At 39.3% G+C, this 20,094-nt stretch overlaps 2 protein-coding genes across 2 annotated transcripts in view; one reads left to right on the top strand and one right to left on the bottom strand.

The window, feature by feature from the left end:
* Positions 1-2,562: 2,562 nt before the first annotated feature.
* LOC113465743 (Fanconi anemia group I protein) lies at positions 2,563-16,011 on the top strand. The gene is given in 8 exon segments (XM_026820507.1): positions 2,563-2,940; positions 3,263-3,522; positions 3,820-4,150; positions 4,563-4,812; positions 5,387-6,398; positions 6,730-6,976; positions 14,350-14,764; positions 14,767-16,011. Coding segments are annotated over 8 exon segments (3,690 nt in total). The 3' UTR covers positions 15,564-16,011.
* Positions 16,012-18,977: 2,966 nt separating this feature from the next.
* The window catches only part of LOC103505136 (asparagine synthetase domain-containing protein CG17486), a 5,629-nt gene continuing 4,512 nt past the window's right edge, over positions 18,978-20,094 (bottom strand). The window contains exons 8-9 of the mRNA XM_026820506.1: positions 19,808-19,941; positions 18,978-19,112 (exon numbers count right to left, since the gene is read on the bottom strand). Coding sequence (XP_026676307.1) covers positions 18,978-19,112; positions 19,808-19,941 — 269 coding nt within the window. The remainder of the gene's footprint in view (positions 19,113-19,807; positions 19,942-20,094) is intronic.

Below are 20,094 nucleotides of genomic sequence, written 5' to 3'. Positions count from 1 at the left end.
ATGCTTCTAAAGAAAAGCACAGGTTCTCAGTCTGTGGTGTAAAAGGATTGTTCCACCGGATAAGGCATACCATCAATCTGGTAAGTAATTTGACTCATATCTCTGATCTTAAACCAAACAGGCTAGCTGAGTAGATGAAGATTACCATCAAAGGGTTTATCATGCTTCTAAAGAAAAGCACAGGTTCTCATGATTGACTGAGGTTTGGGACAGGTCAATTAATCTTGGCTAGAGACCATCAACCCTCCTTGGTGCAGCCACACCACTACAACAACAACCAGGTCTTACTAAATAGAAGGGTACAGCAAAAGGGTTCTACACAGGATAATTAAAAGTCAAGATTGAGATCTAAGTTAGTTCTCACTAAGTTTGTAGAATGTTGGAAAGCCAAATCTATTAATTTCTCTTTTCCTTTCAGATTTAAACACATGAAGACAATCTGACAAAATCATCCAAAATGCCTGCTAAAAGTACCAAAACATTTTCAAAATCTTACATTAGGGAAAACATCTTGGATGCTCATTTTGAACGAGACTTGGAAGAATATCTATGTAACTGTTGGAAAGCCAAATCTATTAATTTCTCTTTTCCTTTCAGATTTAAACACATGAAGACAATCTGACAAAATCATCCAAAATGCCTGCAAAAAGTACAAAAACATTTTCAAAATCTTACATTACGGAAAACATCTTGGATGCTCATTTTGAACGCGACTTGGAAGAATATCTATGTAATTTTGTTGAAATTGTTTGGCAATAAAAAAGCGTATTTACGTGATTACCGAAATTATACCATTGTTTTCTTATTTTTGTTAGATCTCTTGTTCACACATAGGTTAAGCAACGCCGAGAATAATAGAATGAATAAGGCTCCCGGTAAAGCTTCTGATCTTGAAGTTCTGGTAACCTGTACTCCTCTAGAGTCTAGATGGTATGAATCAAAAGTTAGATTATGTGACAAAAAACTGAAGTTTTGGGTATGTATAAAATATATATTTCTATATTGGACTGCGATCTACGTAGTAAAATTAGGTATCTAACGCTTGTAGAGGGAAAAGAAGTAGGTAATGGGCAGGAAAAATCTCACTACCTATCGTATAGAAACTGTTTCCAAACCGGAGTTCGGATTGCCTCGTGCAGTAGGTAGAGGGTGGATACAATGGAAAACACAGGATTCAAAAGTATTTACAACAGAAACTTCACTTTATTGTATGGAAAATCAACATGTCTAATTTCCTTTTTTCTTTCCAGAAAAATCTCGACTTGGAAAATTCAAAACGTTCTCACAATCTGGCGAGTTTATAAAAAGCTCGCTTCCCATAGGTGAAAAGCGCATTTCAAATGATCAGACCCGAAAATACGCTCAAGAGTTTCAAAGCGGCAAAATTCAAAATTTAAAGTTCTGATTTCTTAACTAAAAAAGATCCCTATCATCTAGAATTTAATAAAGTTACAAAGTTTTACGCAACAGAAACCTTCTTAAAGGTAGTCCATCCCTATTCCCTATATAGTATTAGTGGGCGATTAGAAGAGGGTATCTGTTGGACCTACCTAGAATACCACGTATTTATTTGGTAAAAGGTGTAAAAGCGAGTGGATTATGATAGCGTATTGGTGTTCGCATGAAGTGTAGTGCTTGTAAACGGATCTTATTTGTTTTGCAACTGCCCCATTAACGCGCATCTCCGTGCGCGTTAAATCCTCCCTGTTTCCTACAATGTTGCCGAGTGTTGCCTTCTTTCCATTCAAAAGGAAAAAGTGGATTATTGGATTTGTAACTTTTCCAATTTCCACTTTTAAGTGGAATTTCCCAAGATTTTCAAAGTTTTTTGTGAACTTTAGAAGAAAATGTATCCAGGAATGAAAAGCCGTTTGTCTCAAACGTATTACAAAGATCCCAACCTCGTAAGATTAGGATAAAATTAGTAAACCCTACAACACCTGCAGTGCAGTCTTTCATTTCTGTCCAAGATCCAACTTCAGATAATATGAATATTTAATTATACTATAACAGTTATCAATTTCCCAAGATTTTCCAAGTTTTTTGTGAACTTTAGAAGAAAATGTACCCAGGAATGAAAAGCCGTGTGTCTCAAACGTATTACAAAAATCCCAACCTCGTAAGATTAGGATAAAATTAGTAAACCCTACAACACCTGCAGTGCAGTCTTTCATTTCTGTCCAAGATCCAACTTCAGATAATAATGAATATTTAATTATACTATAACAATTATCCGGTTTTTCCAGTGTATAACCAAAGTATAACCATCAGCCTTCGTAATTTTAACCGTATGACCGAGAAGAAATAAAAACACCATGCAAAAATCCTTGATCATGGTTGTTTGAAACTCTCGTTAGAAACTAAGTGAGGGGCCTCCTTTTGTCAGAAACCAAATAAATTCCAGGTAGCTATGTATGAGACAGAGATCCTACGTATTATCAAGACTATCATCACGAATTGTTTCATTGAGATGGAATATCGGCATAACTCTGGGTGGATTCGTAAGCAGGAAGCCACGGCGTGTGATGTGGAGCATGTATTTAAAACACTCATAGAATAGCTATGTATGAGACAGAGATCCTACGTATTATCAAGACTATCATCACGAATTGTTTCATTGAGATGGAATATCGGCATAACTCTGGCTGGATTCGTAAGCAGGAAGCCACGGCGTGTGATGTGGAGCATGTGTTCAAAACACTCATAGAGAGTAATGTAGCCGGGAAGGAGAAAGTGCTCAAGGGCTTGGTGAACATTAGCTTCGCGCTGCTCTGTACAAACGCGAGTCCTAAGCTAAGTCAAGCTGTAGTGAATAAGATCCGGCGTAGTGGTCGCTACATGATCATTCTACTCATCAAGAAACACAGACAGGTCTACCTTGAAGTTATGAACAGACTATGTCACAGTCTGTACAGTGGGGAATTTCCCAAGATTTTCCAAGTTTTTTGTGAACTTTAGAAGAAAATGTACCCAGGAATGAAAAGCCGTGTGTCTCAAACGTATTACAAAGATCCCAACCTCGTAAGATTAGGATGAAATTAGTAATAAACCCTACAACACCTGCAGTGCAGTCTTTCATTTCTGTCCAAGATCCAACTTCAGATAATAATGAATATTTAATTATACTATAACAATTATCCGGGTTTTCCAGTGTATAACCAAAGTATAACCATCAGCCTTCGTAATTTTAACCGTATGACCGAGAAGAAATAAAAACACCATGCAAAAATCCTTGATCATGGGTGTTTGAAACTCTCGTTAGAAACTAAGTGAGGGACCTTCTTTTGTCAGAAACCAAATAAATTCCAGCACCATGGAGACAGACTCCTGTGTCACCATTCAGTCTGATAGCAGCACCATCCAGCCAGTGTTTAGCTTCAGCAAAATCAAAGTCTATCTCATGACAGCATTTATGAAGTTCTATGCATTTTCAAGTGCAGCCATATTTACATGCTTCCTTATTTACTGGGCGTATGGTGGAGTTCTGGCATTTTGTTTGTTCTCATTGACACTCTCGGGTAAGTAGAGTTGGGCTTGGAAACTTTTTTTGATGAAGTAGTAAGGAGGAGTCATTGTGCACTGCCTTTGGTAGAAATTTGAGTTCTATGCATTTTCAAGTGCAGCCATATTTACATGCTTCCTTATTTACTGGGCGTATGGTGGAGTTCTGGCATTTTGTTTGTTCTCGTTGACACTCTCGGGTAAGTAGAGTTGGGCTTGGAAACTTTATTTGATGAAGTAGTAAGGAGGAGTCATTGTGCACTGCCTTTGGTAGAAATTTGATAACTTTTGGCCAAGCTAATTTTATTTGAATTACAGTGGGGAACTCAACTATCAGTACACAGACACCCTGCATCAGATCTGCTCCATGTGTATCTACTCGGCACAGGAACACATCACTCCCCTGCTAGAACTTATCAAGTCCATGTTTCGTCTTCCTCATCAGATCATCAGGAAGATAATAGTGGCCGTCCTCCCCATCGCTAAGCTCAAGTCTGACTTCCGTAATGCTCTCATCCTAACACTACGCAAGATGTTATTCTCTAAAGATGTCTACGTGAAGCAGACTGCTGTGTTTGGGTTCCTACATATCCTCAAGCAAAGGCGCTGGCCTGTTAAGCATGAAGGCGTGGATTCAATCCCAGTCGAGGTATAAAAATTTATCCTCAATGTAATTTGAGAATTCGACCACAGTAATAGGAGTAACTTGCTGCTGCTGGAGTAAAGCGACTTTTCAGTCCTATACGAGCAATATAAATAAGCACTATTTATTATTGTTTTTTTTTTATCACTAACATGTTTCTAGGTTCGATTCCCGGTTTTCGGCTCTTTGCTTGGAGTTCAGGGTGCACAATTGAGTGGCTACTTTAATTGAGTAGCGACCAGTGGAGGCATTATCAGTATAAAAAGAAGACATTCAAATTCTGAAAAAATGTTAATCCTCGTCAATGCTGATCCTTTGTTGGAATCAAACCCAGCTCCCTGTTTATCAGGCAAGCGCCTTTGTACACCACCTAGAATACCTGGATATAAATTTATATGTCATCCTAACACTACGCAAGATGTTATTTTCTAAAGATGTCTACGTGAAGCAGACAGCTGTGTTTGGGTTCCTACATATCCTCAAGCAAATGCAACTCAAGCAAATCATATCCTCCTATAGTCAGAATAGTTTGAATCAAATGAAAGGTCCGAGTCTATTCACGCAGATGATTATGGATGTGCATTCCTCGCAGTCACAAACACAGAATGCGGTGCTTGCCACACAGATGAGTGCTAATAAGAATGAGGCGGTGTGCCTGGAAGTTCTGGGTAAGAATTCAATTACCTTTCTCCTATCCTGTCTTCCTTCTCTCTTCGCTTTCCGGAAGATAAGACCTCTTTCAAACCTACTCAAATGGCGTGGTTTTCTAAATTACAATGTTAAGATAGAAGTAACTTTAGGTGTTTCGAAGTTAAAGAAGATGATTATGGATGTGCATTCCTCGCAGTCACAAACACAGAATGCGGTGCTTGCCACACAGATGAGTGCTAATAAGAATGAGGCGGTCTGTCTGGAAGTTCTGGGTAAGAATTCAATTACCTTTCTCCTATCCTGTCTTCCTTTTCTCTTTGCTTTCCGGAAGATAAGACCTCTTTCAAACCTACTCAAATGTCGTGGTTTTCTAAATTACAATGTTAAGATAGAAGTAACTTTAGGTTGTTTCGAAGTTAAAGTTGTTCTCATGATAACAGGAAGAGTTTTGGCTTTTAAAATAAATGGAAAGATTTATTTCCCTTGACCTCATTATTGATAGTATTGTTATCTACACATCCTAAGGTATATATGGTAATTTTCCATGATTGATTTTCTATTGTAACTAATAATGTTTCTGATTTCTCTCAGGTGTACTCCGTCGCTGTCTCACTCAACCTGCCCTCGTACGTAGCTCTCTGTATCGTGGTTTCATCGAGTGTGTTCATATGAACTCTGACCTATGCTTAGGCTCCATGGAACTCCTTCTTGAACATTGTCGCGTATTCTATGTAGTGGATACAGACACCCTACCTCCTCTTCATATGGACAAAATCGTCGCTCTCAATGAAAAGGGAGAGTACATACTTCAGGAGCCAATAGCAGAGTTACTGCTCGTGCTAGGCCAAGTGGTGAATACAGCCAAGCACAACGCTTCCCCTGATCACGATAGCACACTGAGCTCCACTATAGAAGTTATCGGGAATAAGATGGACTCACTGGTAGACAGGTTCATCAAGTGTGGTGTGGACACGTTCTCGCTGAGTGAGGAAAGTGTGGAGGCGGCCTACAGGAAGGAGGTGACGGTACAGGTGCTTGGTGTGTACGAGGCGTTGATGACATACAAGTTGTTCTCACTCAGTGTGGACACGCCGCTGGAGACAAGTAACGCCTTGTTGAACCTGTATCGACAGTACAGTGTGTTTGTAGAGTTTGTCAATGCGTTACCCAAAGCCAAACAGGGTGGCAAGAAACCAGAGGGACCGAGTCAGGCGACGAAGAAGGAAGAGAAGGCGAGTTTGAATATTAAACTCCCTGTGACAGTGCTGGATTTGAAAATCCTGCAGAGATATCTAGAGTTGATATTCATGGAGGAGCTAGACTGGGCGAGTACAGAGGCAGCTAAGAAGATCCGTGCCAAGCGAGAGTTACGACATTACGTCCTATCTACCGTACTACACGTGGTACAAGTACTCGACTCCCAGTCCGGGGACCGCAAGGGTTCGAGTGTGTACAAGGATGTGTGTGCACTGAGTCAGATTATCTACAAGTATGTTCTACTCAAGTGGGAAGAGGTGAATGAGTTTGATTGTAAGATGAGTGCTCTCTGTCTGAATATATTCCACGCGATGATTAGTATTATTATCAACCATTATGATGCAGAGTTTACATGTAACTTTTTAGCTCAAATTCCTTATTGGGTATTTCAGAGAGCTACTATTCTGTAATTGTAAAAAAAAAAAATGTGAATATTATCATTGTATACCATTATAAAAGAAAAATGTATTTTTATTTTTTCAACTTGTGAAAAATGTGTTTTTTTTTCTAGAGGTTTAATAGAGAGAACTGTAGAAGGGATTTCAGCCCAAAGCAGTTAGGGCCGAATGAGAGGCTGACGAAAAACGTCAATGCAGAGTTCCCTGACTTCCTCTACAAGGTCACCGGGCGTGATGTCTCCCTAGGGATTAAGAAGCAGGTATTATCTCTACTCAAAGTTTCCCTGACTTCCTCTACAAGGTCACCGGGCGTGATGTCTCCCTAGGGATTAAGAAGCAGGTATTATCTCTACTCAAAGTCTATAACGCTCTGATCAGTTCCCATCTGGACAAACTACAAGCAGCGCCTGAAGAGGATGAGGAATATACCGAGGTATGCAACACGCTGGAAGTGTCTATCAACACCCTGGCTAAGATAACACTGAAGCTAGAGAACGAATGTATTCATCTGATACGGAAGTGGGTGGTGGAGATATGCGAAACAAACGAGATCAAACACAAAGGCATCTGTAAACAAGTAGTGAACCTCATGTTATTTTTTTAAAAAAAAAAAAAAAAAAAAAAAAAAAAAAAAAAAACTACTAGAGAGCAGCTTCCTTACCTTACAACACGCACAATATGACCTCAGCAGTTCTTTGTTGATGATTCACTTTATTAACCTTAGTGGAGTAGTGGTCAGTGCAGTAGAAAAAAAAAGTTTGATTTAGGGAACTCAGAAAAAGATAGAGGGAACTGACACAGCGAAGGTCTTATTTTCCCAAAATCGAAAAGAGGCTGATAATAGAAGAGCCGTTCCGAGAACGAACCCTATCTGTTTAGGATAAAGTTTCCCGCGGGGCGGGAATTAAAACCGTGACCTAGCTCAAGGCAGAAGCTCTATTCTCCAAGCTAAAGTAGGCTGATTTATTTTCTTTCAATACAAATATCCGATATTTTGACAGGTAGTCGTAACCTAGCTACCTATTCAACGAAACCTACATTGTAATCTACAGACATGTACTTGAGGGTTCAAATTTTGAATCACAGCAGTCTCATGGGAAAATCAAGTTCGAAGAAAAGCGATTTGTAATTTTTGGAAGGGAAAAAAAGCAAACGGGAAATGGTCATGTATACGCGCCCTAAGCGCACAGAGAAAAATCGACGCGATTTTAAATTTGGCGGGCTGTTTTTTGTTGATAAAAAATTTGAATTTTTTTGAACGTTGGTTGAGCAAAAAGTTGTGAATTTTTTATAAAAAGGTGTAATTTACCAATAAAATTGAATAATTTTGTGGAATTTGATGTTCTACAATAATCCCAGACCTGAGTTTGACAAGTAGAAGGTCTTCCCAGCTTGGAATCTTGCACATTCTGTCTAGAAACTTCAAAAAAGTTGTCTGGCACTTGCCAGGATGAATCCTGTGGTGTAAAAGGATTGTTCCACCGGATAAGGCATACCATCAATCTGGTAAGTAATTTGACTCATATCTCTGATCTTAAACCAAACTGGCTAGCTGAGTAGATAGTAGATGGTGATTACCATTCAAGGGTTTATCATGCTTCTAAAGAAAAGCACAGGTTCTCATGATTGACTGAGGTTTGGGACAGGTCAATTAATCTTGGCTAGAGACCATCAACCCTCCTTGGTGCAGCCACACCACTACAACAACAACCAGGTCTTACTAAATAGAAGGGTACAGCAAAAGGGTTCTACACAGGATAATTAAAAGTCAAGATTGAGATCTAAGTTAGTTCTCACTAAGTTTGTAGAATGTTGGAAAGCCAAATCTATTAATTTCTCTTTTCCTTTCAGATTTAAACACATGAAGACAATCTGACAAAATCATCCAAAATGCCTGCTAAAAGTACCAAAACATTTTCAAAATCTTACATTAGGGAAAACATCTTGGATGCTCATTTTGAACGAGACTTGGAAGAATATCTATGTAACGTAAAAAAGGACAATGCTGACAGTGACCAAGTTGGAAATATTATCTTGCCACTGATTGAAAATATCATTGAAGTTGTCAACACTAGTGATTTCAGCTCGAGCAATTCAAAGAGTATTCTGAATGTAGCATTATGTCTAGTGCATGTGATAGAAATTTTGAACCCCGAACAGATCATTGGTCTGTGTGATAATTGTTTGAGTTCCATTAGAAATATGGCCAAGGATAGAATGGGTAGTGGAGATGAAAACAATAACTGCAGCGAGCAAATTTGGAAAACTTTCATAGCCAAATCTATTAATTTCTCTTTTCCTTTCAGATTTAAACACATGAAGACAATCTGACAAAATCATCCAAAATGCCTGCTAAAAGTACAAAAACATTTTCAAAATCTTACATTAAGGAAAACATCTTGGATGCTCATTTTGAACGAGACTTGGAAGAATATCTATGTAACACAAAAAAGGACAATGCTGACAGTGACCAAGTTGGAAATATTATCTTGCCACTGATTGAAAATATCATTGAAGTTGTCAACACTAGTGATTTCAGCTCGAGCAATTCAAAGAGTATTCTGAATGTAGCATTATGTCTTGTGCATGTGATGGAAATTTTGAGCCCCGAACAGATCATTGGTCTGTGTGATAATTGTTTGAGTTCCATTAGAAATATGGCCAAGGATAGAACGGGTAGTGGAGATGAAAACAATAACTGCAGCGAGCAAATTTGGAAAACTTTCATCCCCAAAATTATTGAAACTATGGAGAAGAAAAGCCATTTTGAACATTGTGGCAGTCAGACAACAGGTAGGTGACACATAACTTTTTCTCTGTGTCATTTTTGACTAAGAAATAGAAAGCAGACAAAATAATGTTTATTTAAGTTTAAGTCTCTCTAATAAAATCAGGCTCTTAAGTTTAATACTGCTCTAATGGTACCAAGGTAGTAATAAGAAGAAGAATAAAACTTTCATACCCAAAATTATTGAAACTATGGAGAAGAAAAGCCATTTTGAACATTGTGGCAGTCGGACAACAGGTAGGTGACACATAACTTTTTCTCTGTGTCATTTTTGACTAAGAAATAGAAAGCAGACAAAATATGTTTATTTAAGTTTAAGTGTCTCTAATAAAATCAGGCTCTTAAATTTAATACTGCTCTAATGGTACCAAGGTAGTAATAAGAAGAAGAGTAAAAAAAAAAGACATGTTTTACTCTGTTTTTTAATTGAACTTTATGTCCCTCTTTTTTTCCCCGACAGGTAAAGAGTACAAGACATTGAAATTGTTTGGCAATAAAAAAGCGTATTTACGTGATTACCGAAATTATACCATTGTTTTCTTATTTTTGTTAGATCTCTTGGTCACACATACATAGGTTAAGCAACGCCGAGAATATAATGAATAAGGCTCCCGGTAAAGCTTATGATCTTGAAGTTCTGGTAACCTGTACTCCTATAGATGGTATGAATCAAAAGTTAGATTATGTGACAAAAAACTGAAGTTTTGGGTATGTATAAAATATATAGGTATTTCTATATTGGACTGCGATCTACGTAGTAAAATTAGGTACCTACCTAACGCTTGTAGAGGGAAAAGAAGTAGGTAATGGGCAGGAAAAATGTCACTACCTATCGTATAAGAAACCTTTTTAAAGGTAGTCCATCTGGACCTATAGGGGGCGATTAGAAGAGGGTATCTGCTGGACCTACCTACAATACCGAATACCACGTATTTATTAGGTAAAAAGTGTAAAAGCGAGTGGATTGATAGCGTATTGGTGTTCACATGAAGTGTAGTGCTTGTAAACGGATCTTATTTGTTTTGCAACTGCCCCATTAACGCGCATCTCCGTGCGCGTTAAATCCTCCCTGTTTCCTACAATGTTGCCGAGTGTTGCCTTCTTTTTCTTTCCATTTAAAAGAAAAAGTAGATTATTGGATTTGTAACTTTTCCAGTTTCCACTGAGACAGAGATCCTACGTATTATCAAGACTATCATCACGAATTGTTTCATTGAGATGGAATATCGGCATAACTCTGGGTGGATTCGTAAGCAGGAAGCCACGGCGTGTGATGTGGAGCATGTATTTAAAACACTCATAGAAAGTAATGTAGCCGGGAAGGAGAAAGTGCTCAAGGGCTTGGTGAACATTAGCTTCGCGCTGCTCTGTACAAACGCGAGTCCTAAGCTAAGTCAAGCTGTAGTGAATAAGATCCGGCGTAGTGGTCGCTACATGATCATTCTACTCATCAAGAAACACAGACAGGTCTACCTTGAAGTTATGAACAGACTATGTCACAGTCTGTACAGTGGGGAACTCAACTATCAGTACACAGACACCCTGCATCAGATCTGCTCCATGTGTATCTACTCGGCACAGGAACACATCACTCCTCTGCTTGAACTTATCAAGTCCATGTTTCGTCTTCCTCATCAGATCATCAGGAAGATAATAGTCGCCGTCCTCCCCATCGCTAAGCTCAAGTCTGACTTCCGTAATGCGCTCATCCTAACACTACGCAAGATGTTATTTTCTAAAGATGTCTACGTGAAGCAGACAGCTGTGTTTGGGTTCCTACATATCCTCAAGCAGATGCAACTCAAGCAAATCATATCCTCCTATAGTCAGAATAGTTTGAATCAAATGAAAGGTCCGAGTCTATTCACGCAGATGATTATGGATGTGCATTCCTCGCAGTCACAAACACAGAATGCGGTGCTTGCCACACAGATGAGTGCTAATAAGAATGAGGCTAATTTTAATTTTGGTAATATTTGGCTAAAATGGTTTTAAAAAAAATTTGCCCTTACCCCCCCCCCCCCTGAAAACACCAAAATTATTTTACCCTTGCTGCCCCTATTTTTTTTTTTATTTTTATTATTTTTATTTATTGAAATCACCATTCATAATGTTTGCTCTTCAGTAAACATAGGCATGTTTTGTTACAGGTATCATATCAGGGATTGTTTATAACATGGAAGATTTCTTCCTCTACTTCCCTGAACAACCATCACATTCAAGAGTATTTGTTGCTTTGCCATCCATGCATGGGCTGCCATATGAAAGCATATTCGTGAAGAGTTTAGATGGCACCAAGATTCACTTGTACTTTATTCCACAACCCGATGTCAAAGCTAAATGTGAGACAATGACTCTGGTTTATCTCCATGGAAATGCTGGAAACATTGGACACAGGTATGATTGATCTAAAATTAATATTTTCAATACAAGAGATGGTGATAAGTAGGGGGCGTTGCCATCCATGCATGGGCTGCCATATGAAAGCATATTTGTGAAGAGCTTAGATGGCACCAAGATTCACTTGTACTTTATTCCACAACCAGATGTCAAAGCTAAATGTGAGACAATGACTCTGGTTTACCTCCATGGAAATGCTGGAAACATTGGACACAGGTATGATTGATCTAAATTTAATATTTTCAATACAAGAGATGGTGATAAGTAGGGGGCGTATTATATGCATGAAAAAATGGCCCAAATATGAATGCAATATGCACCAAAAAATGGCCAATATATGCAAGAATATGCCAGAAAACTGTCAAAATATGCAAAAACATGCACTCATCTAGGTTCCCATATATGTGTCACAGAGGGTCACACAGCATTTTCCAACCTCTAACTGATGTTCCCTTTATCTATCTTTAATGAGGAAAGTGTTGTAAAAAAAGCTATCCAATTTTTTTAATTTTTTTCTTCTTTGCTATACCTACCTATTTAGTACCCATTAACCAGAGGAAAATGTATACATTACCATAGGTATGTGGTTACCTACATATTTGGATTTAAAAAAAAAAAAATCAGTTTAATGTCAAAGATTTTGAATATTTTAACTTTTTTTTGGGGGGGGGGCGTGATATAAATTATCTGTCCTAGAATACGAAATGTGAGGCTTTTGCGGCTCTAGGGGGGTGGGTGATTTTTATTGTGTTTTTACTATGTTTTGACAGAAAAATGCTTGAAATATGCTAAAAATATGCATTTTAAGAAAAACCCTCAAAATATGCTTTTGGATATGCAAATATGCAAAATCCGCCCCCTAGTGATAAGAATTGAGAAACATAGGTAATAGGTATTCTCATTTATAAAACTAAGTTTGAAGACAAAAAACTAGAATTTTGTCAGTCAAAGGCCAAAAACCCAAAATCTCCCTGACTTCCTCTACAAGGTCACCGGGCGTGATGTCTCCCTAGGGATTAAGAAGCAGGTATTATCTCTACTCAAAGTCTATAACGCACTGATCAGTTCCCATCTGGACAAACTACAAGCAGCGCCTGAAGAGGATGAAGAATATACCGAGGTATGCAACACGCTGGAAGTGTCTATCAACACCCTGGCTAAGATAACACTGAAGCTAGAGAACGAATGTATTCATCTGATACGGAAGTGGGTGGTGGAGATATGTGAAACAAACGAGATCAAACACAAAGGCATCTGTAAACAAGTAGTGAACCTCATGCTATTGTGTTTTTACTATGTTGACAGAAAAATGCTTGAAATATGCTAAAAATATGCATTTTAAGGAAAACCCTCAAAATATGCAAAATCTGCCCCCTAGTGATAAGAATTGAGAGACGTAGGTATTCTCATTTATAAAATTAAGTTTGATGTATTTTATTGAAAGAAGAGATTAACAACTAGATTTCTATTTAATTTTTCCCTTGGTCATTGTTCCCCAGATTGCACAATGTGGCTGGTCTTCACAGCATGCTCAAATGTAATGTCCTCATGGTGGAATACCGAGGCTACGGCAAATCCCAAGGTTGTCCATCCGAAGAAGGCCTTTGTATGGATGCCATGGCTGGCATAGACTATCTCCTGTCTAGAAATGATATCAATCACAGGAGAATTGTTGTGTTTGGAAGATCCCTAGGTAAGATAAATAGGGTAGAGGAGGGTGGAAAAGAGAGAGGGAGAAAGAGAGAGAGAGAGAGAAAGAGAGAGAGAGAGAGGGAGAAAGAGAGAGAGAGGGAGAAAGAGAGAGAGAGGGAGAGGGAGAAAGAGAGAGAGAGAGAGGGAGAGGGACATCTGAAGAAGGCCTTTGTATGGATGCCATGGCTGGCATAGACTATCTCCTGTCTAGAAATGATATCAATCACAGGAGAATTGTTGTCTTTGGAAGATCCCTAGGTAAGATAAATAGGGTAGAGGAGAGAGAGAAAGAGAGAGAGAGAGAAAGAGAGAGAGAGAGAGAGAGAGAGAGAGAGAGAGAGAAAGAAGAAAAGAAAGCAGAGGGTGGTGGGAAGAATTAAGAGAGAAATATATTCAAGAAATGTGGGGGGACTATATCCTGTGTATTTTTCATAACCCTATTTAACTTGTTGAAAAAAAAAACTACTAGAGAGCAGCTTCCTTACCTTACAACACGCACAATATGACCTCAGCAGTTCTTTGGTGATGATTCTCTTTATTAACCTTAGTGGAGTAATGGTCAGTGCAGTAGGCAAAAAAAAGTTTTATTTAGGGAACTCTAACTAGGAAAAAAAAAGTTTGATTTAGGGAACTCTAACACTAGAAAAAAAAAAGTTTGATTTAGGGAACTCTAACTAGAAAAAAAGTTTGATTTAGGGAACTCTAACTAGAAAAAAAAAAGTTTTATTTAGGGAACTCTAACTAGGAAAAAAAAGAGTTTGATTTAGGGAACTCTAACTAGGAAAAAAAAAGTTTGATTTAGGGAACTCTAACTAGGAAAAAGAGTTTTATTTAGGGGACTCTAACTAGAAAAAAAAGTTTTATTTAGGGAACTCTAACTAGGAAAAAAAAGAGTTTGATTTAGGGAACTCTAACTAGGAAAAAAAAGTTTGATTTAGGGAACTGTAACTACTAAGATCCTGGCTAAGATAACACTGAAGCTAGAGAACGAATGTATTCATCTGATACGGAAGTGGGTGGTGGAGATATGTGAAACAAACGAGATCGAACACAAAGGCATCTGTAAACAAGTAGTGAACCTCATGCTAACATTGACATTGCGGGATTCTGATGATGTTACTATCCTGGATACGATGACACTACAGCTAGGCAAAGTCCCGGGGAGTTCTAAACTGGCGCATAAGCTAGAGATAATGAACAAGAGTACGCGCCCTATCATCCTGCCTATACTATGTGAGTATATTAGCAAGTGTATGAATAGTGTAGAGTGGCTCCTTGTACGTCTCCGCTCCCACTATAACATACTCCATCTGTATCGCAGCGAGGAGGCAGCAGCAGAGTTGAGTGAAAAGGAAAAGTCCTTGGTTCAATTCTCACAACTCATCTGCTCGGTTGTTAAAAACCTCGCCCATCTCAAGTTACCTAACGACACGACCTACAGCTAGGCAAAGTCCCGGGGAGTTCTAAACTGGCGCATAAGCTAGAGATAATGAACAAGAGTACGCGCCCTATCATCCTGCCTATCCTATGTGAGTATATTAGCAAGTGTATGAATAGTGTAGAGTGGCTCCTTATACGTCTCCGCTCCCACTATAACATACTCCATCTGTATCGCAGCGAGGAGGCAGCAGCAGAGTTGAGTGAAAAAGAAAAGTCCTTGGTTCAATTCTCACAACTCATCTGCTCGGTTGTTAAGAACCTCGCCCATCTCAAGTTACCCAACGACACGACACAGTGCTGTCTGCGTGTGTTGGTCCGGTGTTATACACTGCTCAACAACATCGCCAAGTATTACCAGAAGAATTCCCTGACGTGTTACAAGGCCGCCAAGTTTGACTGTCTCGTGTCGTTTGTCTCTGTCAAACTCTCCACCCAAGTGGCAGACTTCATCCATGATATTGAAGACGATTCGAATGGTAGTTCCAAGAACGCCAAGTTTGTCAATCAACTTGTCCCACGCATTATTCTTGAACAGGAAAACTTTGCCAAGTTGATCCTCATGTTGAGCAAGAAGAACAAGGATAGTGCTTTGAAGGTGCGGCTCATCGAGACGAGAGACTTCAAGCTCAACGTGAGGAAGATACAGGAGAATGTGGCGGAGAATGAAGCTCATGAGGAGGAGGATGGGCCAGTAGAACCTACCCAGGAGGTGGAGGAACCTGCTAGGAAGAGATCTAGACTAGATACGTCGGCGTCAGATACTGTGTCTAATGATGTTAGCTCTACTTACTGACAGCCGGGGTATCCAAATACTTCAAATAGAGATTCGTAATCTTCAAAAAATCAAGGTTCTTTTTCCAACTTGAGAGAAATGAGATTTAAATCTAAAGGGAAGATCCATTTTTGTAGGTATTAAAAAAAAAAATCGGGTTTTTTATTAGAGTTTGAAAATCCGGGTTTTCTAGAGTTAAATGGGAGTAAAAAGGAGTGAGACCTGGATTCAGATTATAGCAACCTTACAGGTCCTGACCTAGGATGCAGGAGGTCCAGGTTCGATTCTTAGGAGAAAAGAACCCCTGTACCGTGTATCTAATTATGTATTATTTATTTTCTCAGCTGAGATGTTGGTTTGTTTGGTTTTTTTTTTCCTCCAAGGAGATTTCTTTTGTACCTTATCATTCCATGTAACTTTTGTTGAAATTGTTTGGCAATAAAAAAGCGTATTTACGTGATTACCGAAATTATACCATTGTTTTCTTATTTTTGTTAGATCTCTTGGTCATACATAGGTTAAGCAACGCCGAGAATATAATGAATAAGGCTCCCGGTAAAGCTTCTGATCTTGAAGTTCTGGTAACCTGTACTCCTCTAGATGGTATGAATCAAAAGTCAGATTATGTGACCAAAAATTGAAGTTTTGGGTATGTATAAAAATATATATTTCTATATTGGACTGCGATCTACGTAGTAAAATTAGGTACCTAACGCTTGTAGAGGGAAAAGAAGTAGGTAATGGGCAGGAAAAATCTCACTATCTATCGTATAGAAACCTTTTTAAAGGTAGCCCATCCCTATAGTGGGCGATTAGAAGAGGGTATCTATTGGACTTACCTAAAATACCACGTATTTATTATTAGGTAAAAAGTGTAAAAGCGAGTGGATTATGATAGCGTATTGGTGTTCGCATTAAGTGTAGTGCTTGTAAACGGATCTTATTTGTTTTGCAACTGCCCCATTAACGCGCATCTCCGTGCGGGTTAAATCCTCCCTGTTTCCTACAATGTTGCCGAGTGTTGCCTTCTTTCCATTCAAAAGAAAAAAGTGGATTATTGGATTTGTAATGTAACTTTTCCATTAATCCATTTCCAGTTTCCATATAACTACTGCAACTTTTCCCTCATCTCATTTTAGTTTCTCTCCCACTGGAAGATTGAGCGAGTCTCGAACCCAACATTCTTCATTGTGGGCCTCAACGATCATCTGGTACCTCCGTCCATGATGGTCAAACTACATGAGAACAGCGGAGGTATGATTTACATTGATTTACTAAGGGGCCCTGTGGACCATTTAAGAAGGCCCATTCAGGTCCCGGGTTTAAAGAGCAAATTATGTTTCAAACAAGTTGGCCAACCTCAGTAGTTAGCGCGGTCGGTGGTTCCAGTCCCAGTAAGGTCATGAAATATATCGACGTGTATTGAGTGGGGAGCGACATTTGTGACAAACAGTCAAGAATGCTCAACACTACTAAGAACTTATTTTCCCAAAAGTGAAGAGAGGATAAGAGAAAGCCAGTCATTCCGAAGACGAACCTCATCAGTTTGGGATCGAACCTAACTCTTACAAGGCAGGTGTACTATCTCCAAGGCTGGCGATACCTCACTTTGTTCACCCCGAAAAATACATCTTTATTCGACAGGTGGGGCAGTTGCAATAGATCTACTAGCGAGGCCCGAGTATGCTTCGAAGATTTGGTGTCTCATTGTGGAGAACACGTTCACCAGTATACCCGACATGGCACTCATACTTCTCAAATGGAATGTGCTCAGAAAGATGCCCCTCTTCTGTTTTAAAAATAAAGTAAGTTTGCCACCTATCTCTGGATAAACTATATTTTGATAGGGAAAAGAGCGAGTCTCTTTTCTCTAGTGGGAAAAAAGTTGGCAATGCAATAAAAAGAGAATGCACCTATCTCTGGATAAACTATATTTTGATAGGGAAAAGAGCGAGTCTCTTTTCTCTAGTGGGAAAAAAGTTGGCAATGCAATAAAAAGAAAGTACCTAGCTAGTTTTGGATTTTTTTTCTTTAAAAAAAGGTATAGATTCTATGGACTGAAGTGTATTTACAGAGGTCTCATCATCCTGAAATCAAAGAGAGAAGGAGGACAGGGTAGGAGACAGCCAGCCGTTCTGAGAACAAACCTTTTCTGTTTAGGATAAAGTACACACCACGCGGGAAGTGAACCTGCGACTTAGGGCTTACAAGGCAGGCGTGCTACCTTCCAAGCTAATTTGGCTGGCCGTAGCTATAGAGCTCAATTGAATAAACGAAATTTTCCAAATTTGGTTTACCAGGGTACAATGGTACATGGACTTTCCATAGTAAAATATAACTACTGGCGACTTAGGGCTTACAAGGCAGGCGTGCTACCTTCCAAGCTAATTTGGCTGGCCGTAGCTATAGAGCTCAACTGAATAAACGAAATTCTCCAAATTTGGTTTACCAGGCCCCAGGGTACAATGGTACATGGACTTTCCATAGTAAAATATAACTACTTACTACTTCAACTTTTCCCTCATCTCATTTCAGTTTCTCTCCCACTGGAAGATTGAGCGAGTCTCGAACCCAACATTCTTCATTGTGGGCCTCAACGATCATCTGGTACCTCCGTCCATGATGGTCAAACTACATGAGAACAGCGGAGGTATGATTTACATTGATTTACTAAGGGGCCCTGTGGACCATTTAAGAAGGCCCATTCAGGTCCCGAGTTTAAAGAGCAAATTATGTTTCAAACATGTTGGCCAACCTCAGTAGTTGGCGCGGTCGGTGGTTCGAGTCCCAGTAAGGTCATGAAATATATCGACGTGTATTGAGTGGGGAACGACATTTGTGACAAACAGTTGAGAATGCTCAACATAATTACAGTCCCTTTAATAAATTTAAACCGCAACTACTGATCGCAACTGACATCTTTTGTTTGATGTCAGAGTGTTGTCTATCGACCCGTCCAAAAAAGATGGTACGAGTACAGTTATGTAGGTACGTAATTCTTCTCGTTCTTCATCTTTTTCCTTCATACGGGATCGGTGTTTCTAATAATCCTTTTCCGTTAGGTCTAATTTCTCATTCATCTAATTTATTAAAGAGTGTTTCAGTTAAGAAACACTCTTTAATATGAACACTCTTCTTTAATTTTTGTTCTGTTTGTACATTTATATTTCTGTAATCGCAACTGACATCTTTTGTTTGATGTCAGAGTGTTGTCTATCGACCCGTCCAAAAAAGATGGTACGAGTACAGTTATGTAGGTACGTTCTGCATCTTTTTCCTTCATACGGGATCGGTGTTTCTAATAATCCTTTTCCGTTAGCTCTAATTTCTCATTCATCTAATTTATTAAAGAGTGTTTCTCTTTAATATGAACACTCTTCTTTAATTTGTGTTCTGTTTGTACGTTTATATTTCTCCCATTCAATTATTGTTGTCTTACCTTTGCCAGGAAGGGAGACTCAATAGGAACGCCACCACTGGCTCGTCTAGGAACGGAGTTCTGGATTGTCTACCATGATCACACACAACACGATTATCCCGGCCCAGATTCCGCCTTGATATGTTAAGCACCTGGGTGAGATAGACAATGGATATTTTCAAAATTAATTTCTGTAAGTAAATAAAGTTTTGATCAAATTGTTTGTTTAATAATGATATCCTTATGTCCCCAGGTATTCTGAAACAGATCGTCCTGTTCGAGTCCGGCTCTCATAACGACACGTGGAAATGTTCCGGTTACTATCACACCATCAGCCAGTTCCTTGCCAAGGCGAATGACTTCCTGCCCACTCCACCTTCTACCTCGGTAGCTTCATCTTCCAATTCGAGTATGTCGGACATCAAGTGTGTCTAGAGTTTCAAAATTATGTCTCGCTTTTCCGCCAAGATTTCCATCAAGAATGGAAGGAATTTTTTCTAACTGTATTAAGCATAACTGCTCGTCACACTGACTTGAACTTCAACCGTCAACCTCCAGATTCAAACCCCACTGTGCTAACCACTACACCAAGGAGGTCGGGATTTCAATTAGTTACTCTGTTACTCACATTGACCACACCCAGGTAGAGGTGGCTTGAAAAGGCTAGTAACATATATGGCGCTTACGCCGTCGGCACCCCGGCCAGATACCAATCACGAGCAACGCTGCTTAACTTCAGTGATTCATCACGTACTTTTCTGAGTGCGCTCCGGAAGAGTCAGCAGCACTCATTCGATCAGTGGTCACTTGCTCGCCTGGTAATCAGGAGGTCGCAGGTTCGACTCACCTCATGTTCCAGCTGAGCACGTAGGGCAGACCAGTCGTTGCTACAGTGACGTAGTATGGTACGATGTCTGGTGTAGCCACCCAACAGTTCATCCGCTCCCATGCCCAACAGTAGAACCTGGGAGGAGAACCAAATTATGGTTAACATTCTACTCGTTTTTCGATTGATGAGAGGCATACTACGGGATGGGCATGCTACGACACAGGCCACAAGCGTCTAATGTAGCAGTTGTTCCATTGCTACGAAATAAAAACGGCGGTGGAACACTCATCTGTTTAAAAATAAAA

This window comes from Diaphorina citri, unplaced genomic scaffold (assembly GCF_000475195.1).
Source record: "Diaphorina citri unplaced genomic scaffold, Diaci psyllid genome assembly version 1.1 scaffold153, whole genome shotgun sequence".
Classification (NCBI taxonomy): domain Eukaryota; kingdom Metazoa; phylum Arthropoda; class Insecta; order Hemiptera; family Psyllidae; genus Diaphorina; species Diaphorina citri.
Note: the sequence above shows the minus strand (reverse complement) of the source record. Positions and strands in the feature narration are given on the sequence as shown.